This window comes from Achroia grisella, unplaced genomic scaffold (assembly GCF_030625045.1).
Source record: "Achroia grisella isolate CSIRO2021 unplaced genomic scaffold, CSIRO_AGI_Agris_v1 utg853, whole genome shotgun sequence".
NCBI lineage: Eukaryota > Metazoa > Arthropoda > Insecta > Lepidoptera > Pyralidae > Achroia > Achroia grisella.
Window position 1 is genome coordinate 2,728,900 of NW_026713043.1, and position 14,233 is coordinate 2,743,132.

At 35.2% G+C, this 14,233-nt stretch overlaps 1 protein-coding gene across 1 annotated transcript; it reads right to left on the bottom strand.

The window, feature by feature from the left end:
* Positions 1–11,589: 11,589 nt before the first annotated feature.
* Positions 11,590–14,229, bottom strand: LOC131852478 (uncharacterized protein K02A2.6-like). Its single transcript, XM_059203143.1, has one exon. It carries the CDS (start codon positions 14,227–14,229, stop codon positions 11,590–11,592), a length of 2,640 nt encoding a protein of 879 aa, XP_059059126.1.
* Positions 14,230–14,233: the final 4 nt, after the last annotated feature.

Here is a 14,233-nt window from a genome sequence, read left to right on the forward strand (position 1 = left end):
GTCCTGAGATATTGTTATATTATATTATTATTCTAGAATAAATTCAAAAAGATGAAATTAAAAATAAAAATAGATATGACGGGGGCGCTGTACTATTTACCCATGGGAAAATGTTTTCCACGAATGGTCATGTTATGGAATGGAATATAAAAACCATGTTATTTTTCCATATGAAGTAATTAACCTGAACATGTAGGCGTATTGTACATTTAGGTAATAATTATAAGATAGTAATTAGGTACGTGTGTAAAAATAAAAATAAATAGGAAAAATGATATTCCTATGACACCCGTGATCAAATTCGCATATTCAGTAGGTCTGAGAATCGGCTACTATCTATTTTTCATACTCCGAAGGGATAAGATTTCTCGTCCCTTAACTTAACTTAAATTTTAAATCCATAGCACTGACAATATAATCTGGTTACACTAATAATGAGTGCGCAGCCATTTCTATGTTGATTACCGCATGCCTCTTACTTGTTATACTGTAATTATTTATATAAAAAAACATCTATCAGAAAGAGCAACACACAAGTTTCTAGCTCATTCTTCTTGTGATGAATCTGCATTCCGAATGAGTGGTAGAATCAAAATATAACTATTCAAAAGTGCTTGTAATGAGTTTATTAGAATAAAGATTATTTCTATTTCTATTTTGTTTTTTTAACAATTATTTTTCCAATGCGGTACTAAAATATACATACACCTCTAAATGGTTACCCTTCTACTATCAACCCCTATTTTTTAATAGTGATATTAGCTCTTAAAATATGGCAAAACAACCCTTTCCGGGACAGCATGTGTTATTAATATTATAAATGCGAAAGTTTGTTAGTACGGATGGATGTTTGTTACTCTTTCACGCAAAAGGTACTAAACGGATTGTGATGAAACTGTACAGTAGCTTGTACATCAGAATAACACAACAGCTAGTATATTACAAATTAACATTGTTAACACATTCTTATTTCCCTTTATGGATAACTCTAGCTGTTATTCGTAAGTTTGATTAGATTAATATTTACGTAAGAACAAAATAGTTGGCAGAATGCCGCGTTTCCTTTGCCACCCACCCGCCAGTATCCCATTGGAGACAACATGAGCACCATGTCTCCTTACACGACTGGCTTGGCTTACTTCGGAGTAAGTGACGTTCTTTTTTTGAAATATCTTTTTTTCTAAACTACAGATTATAATTGTCAGTAACGTTCCATTTTTGAATTTTTTTCTTATAATTATAGACAATAATATTTAGTTTTTTACGTGCTGTTCGATTATTTCGAATTTGTTTAACAAAACGCATGCGCAGTTACGTTATTTTTTTCCCGCCGTGACGTCATGTTTTTCCATAGATGTTTAGTTACAGATAAAGTAGGTCAGTGGTTGTTTGGTCTGACTGTCGAGTACGTGCTTTTCTTGTTCTGTCCCTTCTTTTAATTAGTGCACGTTTCCAGATCTCTGTGCATCTTACTAACATTATAAACGCGAAATTTTGTATGGATGAAGAGATGAATGGATGTTTGTTACTCTTTCACGCAAAAACTACTTAACGGATTTTGATGAAATTTTTCAAAATTATAGCTATAATATAGGCTATAATTTATTAAGATATTATGTAAATTGGGCAATATATAATGATAAGCAAGTGTGATCAGACGAAGTTGTGCAGGTCAGCTAGTAATCTTATGAACGCAAATGTTTGTGAGTATGAATGTTTGTTACTCTTTCACGCAAAAACTACTGAATGGATTTTGATGAATCTTTACATTAATGTAGCTTATACATACGGGTGAAACCGCGGGGACAGCCAGTTTTTTATATTTCTCATGTAGACTGATTTGCAATCAACGCACAGATTAGACTATTATTTGTGTATATTCTAGAAAGTTGTTTGAAATTTAGGATTTTTTATACTAGCTACAAGCCCTGGCTTCACACGGTTACATGTATACATAATACAAGACAAAACATTTTCATTATGATTCATATATTTATAGAGAAAACATTTTAATTTATAAATACCTACATTTTTGACGGCCTCATAGCTTAGCGTTTTAGCGCACCGCTCTATTTCCGATGGTCGCGGGTTCGATTCCTCGCACGACACAAACATATGTATTCATGATTACAATTGTTTATATCGGCCTGGGTGTTTCTTATTTGTGTATTTACAAAAAAATGTATCTAAGTATATCTATGAGTTGACTAGTACCCATAAGACGAGCTCTGCTTGCTTGGGACTAGATGGCGCTGTGGTAATTGTCCAGGGATATTAATTGCATTATCAACGAGTAACATGGACTGATTTTTTTTAATGAGAACCCAACCCTACTGAAACAGGGGAAATCCTATACAGAGGCCTATATTTTTTTTTCTAACAATTATAGCTTAGGACTAGATGGCGCTAAGTGAATTGTCCTGAGATATTATTTGCATTATCAACGAGTAATATAGACTGATTTTTTTTTAATGAGAATCCGATCCTACTGAAACAGGGGAAATCCTATACCGAGGCCTATATTTTTTTTTCTAACAATTATAGCTTAGGACTAGATGGCGCTAAGTGAATTGTCCTGAGATATTATTTGCATTATCAACGAGTAAAATGGACTGATTTTTTTTTAATGAGAATCCGACCGTACTGAAATAGTAGAAATATTTATTTTAGGAAATAAGGTTATTTGTACATCTACATATAATCTACAAGTCGATAAATAAGGCCCGAGATACAGATTGGAAGTATTTACAATATACAGACTTATCTATTTACTTCAAACAATCTACTGAAACAGGAGAAATCCTATACCGAGGCCTATATTTTTTTTTCTAACAATTATAGCTTGAGATTAGATGGCGCTATGTGAATTGTCCTGAGATATTATTTGCATTATCAACGAGTAATATGGACTGATTTTTTTTTTAATGAGAATACGTACTGAAATAGTAGAAATACTTATTTTAGGAAATTATTTATTTTCGGAAAACCAAGGCTATTTACACACTTAGTTATAAACATAATTAAATCAGAACGGCCACTTACAGGTGTCACGGTTAGAAATAGCCATGTCATACACCGATTCGGTATAGGATTTCTCCTGTTTCAGTAGCCTGTTTGAAACATAGGAAATTATTTTAATAAAGACTTCCTAAAATAAGGAATGAATGAAAATTTTTGGGTGAAATTTTTTTTCTAACAATAATTTATTAAATTTTTCAGCTATATCTGATCTTCATGCTGATTTTCTTCATACTACTATGCATGATCTGCGCAATGGTTCTAATATGCTATTACAAGAAGAACAACCCAGAAATTTCTACTTCCACGGAGGTGAGAGAGGACACGCCCATGAGAAGAACGTGTTGTAATAATGATTTCTAAATATTAAACGACACGAATGAGTTGAATTTGTACCCGATTAGAAGGTACAATCTGTAGAGGCAATTTGTCGGAGTATGACATGGCAATTGGTCAAATGGTTTAGCCTTTTTTGACTTGGAGGTAAGCCACGAATGACAAGTTGACGCACCCGATCAGTCGGTACGATATGTAGAGACAATTTGTCGGAGCAAGACATGGCAATTGACCAATTGGTTTAGTCTTTTTTTATTTGGAGAAAATCCTGATGGAGAAATGCCGCGAATGACATAAGTTGTTACACGATCAGTCGGTATTATCTGTAGAGACAATCTGTCGGATCATGACTTAGCAATTGGCCAATTGGTTTAGTCTTTTTTTACTTGGAGAAAATCCTCATGGAGAAATTCCACAAATGACATAAGCCGATACCCGATCAGTCGGTATGATATGTAGAGACAATCTGTCGGATCATGACTTGGAAATGGGGCAATTAGTTCAGCCTTTTATTGACTTGGAGCAAATCCTCATGGAGACATGCCACGAATGACACACCCGATCTGTAGAAACAATTTGTCGGAGTATGACATGGCAATTGGCCAAATCTATCAGTCTTTTTTTTTTACTTGGAGAAGATCCTCATGGAGAAATGTCGTGAATAACATAAGTTGCTACCCGATCAGTCGGTACGATCTGTAGAGACAATCTGTCGGATTACAACATAGCAATTGACCAATGGTTTAAACTTTTTTTACTTGGAGAAAATCCTCATGGAGACATTCCACGAATGACACACCCGATCAATCATTACGATACGTAGAGACAATCTGTCGGTGTATGACATGGCAATTGACCAAACGATTTAGTCTTTTTTTTAATTTGGAGAAAATCCTCATGGAGAAATGCCGCGAATGACCTAAGTCGGTACGATATGTAGAGACAATATGTCGGATCATGACTCAATTGATCAATTGGTTTAAACTTTTTTTTTACTTGGAGAGAATCCTCATGGAGAAATTCCACAAAAGACATAAGCCGGTACCCGATTAGTCGGTACAATATGTAGAGACAATCTGTCGGATCATGACTCGGCAATTTGTCGGAGTAAGACATGGCAATTGGTCAAATGGTTTAGTCTTTTTTGACTTGGAGCAAATCCTCATGGAGAAATGTCGTGAATGACATAAGTTGCTAACCGATCAGTCGGTACGATATGTAGAGACAATCTGTCGGAGTATGACATGGCAATTGGTCTATTGGTTTAGTCTTTTTTGAGTTGGAGATGAGCCACGAATGACATTAGTAGGTACCTGATCAGTCGGTACGATCTGTAGAGACAATGTGTCAGATCACAACTTGGCAATTGGTCAATTAGTTCAACCTTTTATTGACTCGGAGAAAATCCTCTTGTAGAAATGCCCCGAAAGACATAAGTTTTTACCCGATCAGTCGGTACGATATGTAGAGACAATCTGTCGGATTACAACATGGCAAAAGGCTAATTGGTTTAGTCTTATTTGAGTTGGAGATGAGCCACGAATGATAAAAGTTGATAACCGATCAGTCGGTACGATATGTAGAGACAATCTGTCGGATCATGACTCGGCAATTGGTCAATTGGTTTAGTGTTTTTTTTCTTGGAGAAAATCCTTATGGACAAATGCCGCGAATGACATAAGTTGGTACCCAATCAGTCGGTACTATGTGTAGAGACAATCTGTCGGATCACAACTAGGCAATTGGTCAATAGGTTTAGTGTTTTTTTTCTTGGAGAAAATCCTCATGGAGAATTGCCGCCAATGACATAAGTTGCGGGTAGCAATTTATGTCATTCGCGGCATTTCTCCGCCGATCAGTCGGTACGATATGTAGAGACAATCTATCGAACCATGACTCGGCAATTGACAATCTGTAGACAATCTGTCGGACCACAACTTGCCAATTGGTCAAATGGTATAGTCTTTTTTTACGAATGACATATGTTGGTCCCCGATCAGTTGTACGATCTGTAGAGACAATTTGTCGGAGGAAGACATAGCAATTGGTCAAATGGTTTTTTTATTTGGAGAAAATTCTCATGGAGACATTGAATGACACGCCTGATCAGTTGGTACGATATGTAGAGACAATCTGTCGGATTACAACATGGCAAAAGGCTAATTGGTTTAGTCTTTTTTGAGTTGGAGATGAGCCACGAATGACAAAAGTTGATAACCGATCAGTCGGTACGATATGTAGAGACAATCTGTTGAATCATGACTCGGCAATTGGTCAATTGGTTTAGTCTTTTTTGAGTAGGAGATAAGCCACGAATGACAAAAATTGATAACCGATCAGTCGGTACGATACGTAGAGACAATCTGTCGGTGTACAACTTGGCAATTGGCCAATTGGTTTACTCTTTTTTTACTTGGAGAAAATCTTCACCATCGATAGGGAATTCAACTGGAACCTAAGTGGTCTCAGACAGTGCTGTTTTAGAGTAGTTTCCACGTACACTGAGATTGTGGAATGTACTACCTGCTGACGTTTTCTCACGAGACTACAGCATGGGGTGTTTCGAGAAGATTATATTAAGGTTTCTTCCCCTGCTGTTTCAGGCGTCAGACATTCTTGAACATAAGCTGATAATGAAATTTGGCCACTTCAGATTCAGATTAGATCCACTCCACCATTCTAACCGACCGATTGGGAGACAAATTGTAACATCTGTACACCTTTTTAGATGGAACTAAGTGCGTTACTTATAGGCTGAATAGAAATAATTTATGTTAAATATTATATTATATGGAAGTCGCAGCGTGGGAAGGCCTCCAGCAAGGTGGACCGACGATCTGTTCAAGATCGCTGGAAGGCGATGGATGAGAGCAGCACAGGATCGATCGTCGTGGAGATCTTTGGGCTAGGTCTATGTCCAGCAGTGGACGTCTTCCGGGCTGCGATGATGATGATTACATAAGCTCTAAATCTATTTACTTATTATAAGTAATTAATCCATAAAAAGTACTGAAAATTAAATTGCTCAGTATAGAAATTTATACTTGCTGGTTTCTTGTTAATATTAAATAATAAAACTGTATATTCATACTGACTTCGAAGTTTTAAGCACGTTTGCCTATTTAAAATACTATTTCTAGAAATAAGATACCTTTGCCTTACTAATTAAATACATTATTAAAAAATATAAATCTGTTATCTATGTTTTTTAAATTCGGGTATTTTATAAAGCAAAATATATAACGCTTGATGTTTTCCACTTGTACGGAATCGACAAAATGACAATAATATTATAAATAAGTGCCAATTAATAGACTATATTGTTAATTATTAAGTATTACATACTGATAAGTGAGGAAATATTGTATGTTTTAATTGTAATAAAAAAAAATTATAGTACTTTAAGTTGTTATTGGTGAATCTGTGGAATGTACGAGAAGAAAGTGTATAATTAAAAAAAAAAAGAAATAAATAAATGCAGCCTTTGTATGCTCGACGTTCGATTTTTAAAATGTTTAAATTTTATATAAATATAAATTATATATTGTTAATGAAGTAAAATCTTATAACAGAAAAATATTTTTATTTATTTATTTCACCTCATCTATGCATATAAATAAAATTGGAGTATCTGTTTGTAGTATTGAAATAACCGTTTTTTACTACATGCATATGAATATAAATACGGTATATACACCAAAATAACATTTTTTACAGTTTTTGCCTGTCTGTCGGTCTGTTTGTTCCGGCTAATCTCTGAAATGGCTGGACCGAAAAAAATATGTATGTTATTGTGAGTTGTATTTTTTATGCATAATTAATTTTAAAAAATATTTGTAAGTATTCTGCACTCCTCTATATAAACTGCAAGTATGCCATCAGGTGGGGCATCAGCCTACCTGATGGCAGCGAGAGAGAGAGAGAGAGAGAGTTTCGCTCGCTTCGAGATAGCGAAACTCTCGTCTGAGACTCCTAAGAAATAAATACTCCTGAGAAAATCCTAAATTAATTAAGTCTCAAACGTAAAATGATAAAGAAAAACAAGATTATCAAAAACGTTTTAAAAACTGACGTAGTAAAAACGATAAAAAAACATCCCTAAATTAATTTAAAGTTTAAAAACTGACGTAGTAAAATGGACGAGACTCCCCAAATGAATAAAGAAAAGAAAGATTACCAAAAACGTTTTTAAAAACTGACGTAGCAAGTGTCGTAGTCGAAAAATGTTTTTCTAAATCGTTTTCAAAAAATGGAATCACGTTTGATGAAAGAGTTTCGCAGCCAAACTTTACAGACTACATATTGATCGTTTGCAGGCCGCTTTATTACACAAACTGTGTCAGTCCATTGTATGTAGAATAGAATAGAATAGAATAGAAAATCATTTATTCAAATAAACTTACATTGAAGCACTTTTGAATAGTCATAACATTTTTTTTTTAATCTACCGCTCATTTGGAATGCTGTCTCATCACAAGAAGAACAAGCAAGAAACTTGTGTGTTGCTCTTTTAAATAATTTAGTTGAACCTCGTGCAAAACCACGTGCATACCTAGTTTACTATATATGAAATCTTATCCTCGTTACATCTTAAATACCTCTTCTTATATGACAGACATATCATTATACCCCATCCCAAGATTAAGGAATACAGCATCCATAATAATCTTAGATCCCATCAAATTTATTGGACAATAAAAGAAGAGTATCAATAAAAAGGGACAATGTCCTCTGACTATGGCGCTACGGGAATTGCATGACATGATTAATATAATAAATACTAGGGTAACAATAGAATAGAATAGACAATCCTTTAATAAAAAATAATAATTGAAGTACTATTTAATAAAGCAGTATTTAATATATATATATAAATACTAGCTGACTCCACAAACGTTATTTAGTAAAATAAAACAATAACAAAAAACAATAAACCAGAACCAGAAAGAAATGATCATCTGCTTTTTCCTTATCCCATTTTTTTTAAATTACTCCTTCTAACATAAGGGGATTGTCAGTAATGTGGAATCATGACCAATGGGGTCATGATTCCACTAGCAATGTACCATGTCAGGTTGACCTCCACGCGGTTCCCCCCGAAAACCATCGTGATAAATTCCTAGTGAATTTGTCACGATGGGCTAACTGACCTGACCTCATGCTCATCTAATCAACCTCTACTGGTGCCCCGCCAGTGTAAACCGTTAGCGCAGGCGAGTGCACTATTCCATTATGATCCATAAAAAAAAACATTAGCTATCTGGGAATGAGAGTCCCGTCAAAATCGGTGTAGACGTATCAGAGATTAGCAAAAACAAACAGGCAGAAAACATTATTTTCAAATTATTTTTGATAAGTGAAAAGCTTTTAATTTGTTTACAAACATACACTTAAATATGATTTGTACATATGTATATATTACTATTTACGAAGTCAATTCTATTCATTACTCACTATCTAACAAAATATTTAACTACAATCTATCATAAGAAAATCGGTAAATACTTCTATTATATTCTTTCCGGGCCCTGAACCCCGGCCGACTGTGCTTCTGCCGGGGGTATGTTGCCATCTCCTCTCCTTAAGAGGGGAGATGAGAATTTAAAAAAAAAAAAAATAATAATAACAAGATAGACAATATACAAACTACCATTTCAGATAAAGTTTCAAAATATCAGGATCTTGCAATAGAGGTAAGAACACAATGGCGAGCTGATACTGTACATACTGTACCTATTGTACTTTCTTCTACGAGTATTGTACCCAAAACACTTCAAAATAGTCTGCAAACATTAAATATGCATCCATCCAAAACATATCTCTTACAGAAAGCCACAATATTAAACACCTGTCGCATAACCTGAAAATTCTTAACCTCCTCATCTTCACCCAGCACAACCTCTCCTACACTTGGCTAAGGCCCATGTAAATCTATAAAAGAAGAGAAAAAAAAGGAATAAAAGAATAATAATAATAATAATTAATAAATTGAAACTGTATATATTTAATTATTAAAATTGTTTAATATTTAATTCAATAGGTCATTTTTATATTCTATATTGTATAATAGCATTTTTTAATCAATAATCTATTGAGATTTAAGCAATATTTAAGTAATTCGGAAAGTACGTTTATTATATTCTTTCCAGTATCTATTATCTAACTAAACGTTATCTGGCATAAGAAAATAGGTAAATACTCCTATTAATTTGCAAACATTCAACGTGAGCCAGCCCGCGCGTCTCGAGGCACGTTAAGCCGATCATCTCAGCTGTTATCAGGTACACCAGCCACGGAAATGTGCAGGCCTATAGTTGACACTGTCTGGGGTAAAGTTCATATATTTTTTTTAATTAAGTATTTTACGGCCCTGGAAATCTCCTTTCAGCCAAACAATTACATTCTACAAATATAAATCAACTATTAATTACATCTATAGCGTTCTTATAGTATTGTGTATGAAGTCGTATAAAAATGGATAACTTTCTGTATTTTGTAACTTTCTTTTTTATTATATAAACTTATTAAGCCATCTATCAAAATAAGTCTCTGCAAACCAAATGCTGGACATTCCATTATAATATGTTGTAGATCCGCATTTTCTGCTGTACAGTAGTCACAATTTGAAGATCTCAATTTTATTCTATGCAAATGAGCCGGAAACTGGCCATGTCCCATACGAATTTCATTACCGACAGGGATACTAGTTTAGGAATTTCTCTCCCAAAAAAGACGGAAGTTATGTCGAGGCGAGTAATTTTTAAGAACAAAATTGTGGAGAGATAAAGATGTTGAAGGTGATGGATGAAAAAAAATAAAACTTGCTTTGTAGGATGTTCATGTAGGTAAAAAATAATTAAGAATATTTTAAGGGCTCAAATAAATAAGAACTGTGGATCAGTAAGAGTTGTGAATGAACTGCTTTTTTATTGGACGAGTTTTCTTAACAACCTGTATTCTGGACAACATTTGGGGGGCAACCAAGCAGGCCTCTGGCAAAACAGACGATATAGCTAATTTCAATAGGAGTTTTCTCTCCCAAAAAAAAAAAACGGAACAGGACGCGAGTAACTTTGAAGAAACAAAATTTTGGAGCGAAAAATATTGAAGCCAAGGGAATAGAAAAAATGGACGGAATGTTCATGTAGGTAGAAAATAAATAAGAAAATATTTTTAATATTGAATAAAATGAACAAAAACTATGGAACAAGGGACACAAAAAGGGGCCCTAAGGGGTTGCAAAGGAGTGCTTCTTTATGGGCTGATTTAAAAAATATATAATAAAAGAAACCTGAATTTTGGGGAGATTCAGAATATTTTGGAGAATTCCAGAAAGTCCTATGGCAATACTGATTACAGACGGTACGGCAAACTTCATAAATGAAATAAGAAAAAATCTACCTATTGTGGTAGATTTTTAAAAAACGTGAATAACCAAAGGTTACTTGTATTATTACAACTGTTTTCATCATCAACTTCAATACATTGGTTGAATGATTGATTCTCTGCACACGTCTCACTTTCGGAATTGGAGACGTGGTTTGGGGGGATGGAGATTGTTAGTAAGGTTTATCGACGATTATTAGCAATGTAACATCAGGTTGAACTCCATGCGGTTCCCCCTGGAAATCATCGTGATAAATTCCTGGTGAATTTGCTATGCTAACTGACCTGACGTCATGTTTATCTTATCATTCTCCACTGGTGCCCCGCCAGCGTGTAACGTTAGTGCTGATAGGTCCACCATTCTATTATCATCGATTTAAAAAAACCTGTACAGGTTATATGTGGTTGACAGTAATAAGTTTTCATTAATTCATAGATTATTATTAATAATATGTGATTACATAAAAAAATTGTGTTAAGCGGTTTCTATTTTGATTGCCTTATCTTCTACTTGTTAATATGTATTTACTTCGAACAACATTCATTTAAAGGAGCAAAACGCATTTCTTTGTCATTACACTTGTTATGAGATTCCGAATGAGTAATAGAATAAAAAAATATGACTCTTCAAAAGTGATTATTTGAAGTTTGTTTCAATAAAGATATGTTGTATTAAAATATAGTAATTGAGGAATATATTTAATATGTTACGAATATAGTGACATAGTTTCGTGTTTTTTCTACAATGTCAATCAACAGCTAGATAAATTATAAATATGACGTTGGTCTATAAAAAGTATCTATTATACCACATTACTCCCTCCCAATGGAAAACAAAGCTTCTAGTCTCTATAAACCTAATCGTGCTGGTAGTTTCCGCTGGCGTTGCGAACGACGTGGCACTTGCAGCTGCGGTGTTGTGGTAGTGGCAGTGGCGCCACGTGATGTCGACGGAAAAGTTGCATCCTCATCTTGAAACACTATTGGACCCTCAGGATGTTGCGCGCTCGTAGAGGGTATCGGTGATAACTGGTTTCTATAATCACCATGTTGTAATTGATCCTCTGTGTCTATACGTTTATAGTAGTGGGTGTAAGCACTTGTAGGGTCATCATCCTGACTGCCGCTCAATCTTGGACGTAATTGATCGGAATGCTTACGGCTACGAACTCCATTTGAAAACTCCACCTCGTAAGAGTATGGTCCATTACATTTCGTTATTATTGCAGGATCTGATCCCTTTGTCAAGGGCTTATTTACCCAAACCTTATCTCCAAGTTTATATGTTGGTGGGACAACTTCTTTGTTTGTTGGTCTCAACTCCTTATATAATCGCGTTCTTTCTAGATCGTCTCGGATGTTAGGTTTCAATAAATCGAAGGTAGTACGCATTATTCTTCCAAACATCGCTTCGTAAGGGGTTCTGTTCGTTGAACGTCGGGTTGTGTTCCGGTATGCCTGAAGAATTCTGTTAAGGCGTCCATGTATGTCAATATTCTTATCCGAGGCAAGCATACGTTCTTTGAATGTTCGGACAGCACGTTCAGCTAACCCATTAGTTCTAGGGTGATATGGTGTTGTTTTTATGTGTGTTGTGCCAATACTCTGACAGTAGCTTCTAAATTCGCTTGATATGAATTGAGGGCCATTATCTGTAACTATATATTTCGGAATACCGAATGTGGCGAATATGTTGTCTAGACGACTTATTGTTGCTCTTGATGTTGTTGATTTCATTGGTATAACTTCCAGCCATTTTGTATAAGCATCTATTGCTATAAGCCACATGTACCCGAGAAATGGTCCCGCAAAATCTATATGTAATCTATGCCATGGTTCCGGCGGTACTCCCCAAGGATACACCGGTGCAGAGTTAGTGTTGGTTTTTGAAGATTGGCATAATTTGCAATGTTTCGAAAAATTTTGAATATCTTTGTCTATGTTTGACCAGTACACATGCAATCTTGCCAGTGACTGCATAGCATTTACCCCATTATGTCCGTCATGTAACATTTCTAGTATGGCTGATTGTAATTTTTTTGGTATACATAGTCTTCCGTTCCACAGGATAATTCCATCTTCAAATGACAATTGTTCTCGTTTCTCGAAGTAAGTATGCATTTCTATCGGTAGTTCTTTTTTTTCCGGCCAATAATTTGTTATGAAGTTTTTGATTTTGTTAAGGTTTATATCGTTAAGTGTCTCTTTTCTAAGTTTTTGTTTTGTTACGGGTATATTACTCAGTCTAAGATGTAAGAGATGGGCAAATTGGGGTAACCCTGTTCGTTCTTCTATAGTTAAATCAGAGTTTGGCAGCGGTAATCTTGAAAGTGCATCTGCTGGAGTATTCTCCTTAGCCGTGTGGTAATTTATGGTGTACTCGTAACTGTTTAAGATCATGGCCCATCTAAGTAATCGGTTGCTTGCGACTTTGGGTGTTTCTCTTTCTTGACTAAAAATACGTTCAAGAGGCTTATGATCTGTTAGCAAAGTAAATTTTCGTCCATAAAGGTATTGATGGAACTTTGTTACTGAATAAACAATCCCTAATGCCTCTTTGTCGATTGTTGAGTATCGACGTTCTGTTTCGGAAAGAGTTCTGGAGGCGAATGCGACTGGACGCATGATGTTATTCATTTTATGAAATAACACTGCTCCAATTCCTTTATCAGAGGCATCGCTACTAACGTAGATAGGCTGTTTCTCATCATAGTGGACAAGTGTTTCGTTCGATGTTAAAATGTTTTTCAGATCGTTTGTTATTTGGGTATCCTCGCTGGTCCAATCCCATTTTTGGTTCTTCTTCAAATGACGATACAACGGTGCACATCTAACATGTAAATTGTCTATAAATCTACCATAGTATGTAATGGAACCCAAAAAGGATCGTAATTCGGCCACGTTCATTGGAGTTGGCATTTTTTTGATAGCTTCAACTCGTTCCGATGTTGGGTGTAAACCGTTTTTATCAATCTTATGACCAAGGAAAGTTACACTCTCCTGTAACCAGAAACATTTAGTTATCTGACTTTTAATACCTGCTTCTTGTAGCCTTTGTAAGACTGTTCTGACTCGTTTTATGTGCTCATGTCGGTTTTCCGCCGTTATCAAAATGTCATCGAGGTAACATACAACACCATCCAGCCCACTTAGGATTTGATGCATGGTTCTTTGAAAAACTGCTGGTGCAAAAGATATACCAAAGGGTAATCTTTTATACTGGAAGTAACCCTTGTGTGTTGAGATCGTTAAGTACTTCCTGGAGTCCGGGTGTACCAATAATTGAAGGTAGGCGTCTTTAAGGTCTATTTTTGTAAACAATTGACCTCCAGCTAATTTGGATGTAATTTCCTCAAACCTTGGTAAGGGGTAGTCATCAACTTGTACATGCTGGTTGATCGTTACTTTGAAATCAGCACAAATACGTACGTTTCCATTAGATTTAATTGCAATGACTATAGGTGATGCCCACTCAATCGGCGTTACCATTGTA

What these genes read in the sequence shown, in the direction of transcription:
- LOC131852478 (XM_059203143.1), bottom strand. Translation starts at nt 14,229, where the DNA reads ATGGTAACGCCGATTGAGTGGGCATCACCTATAGTCATTGCAATTAAA.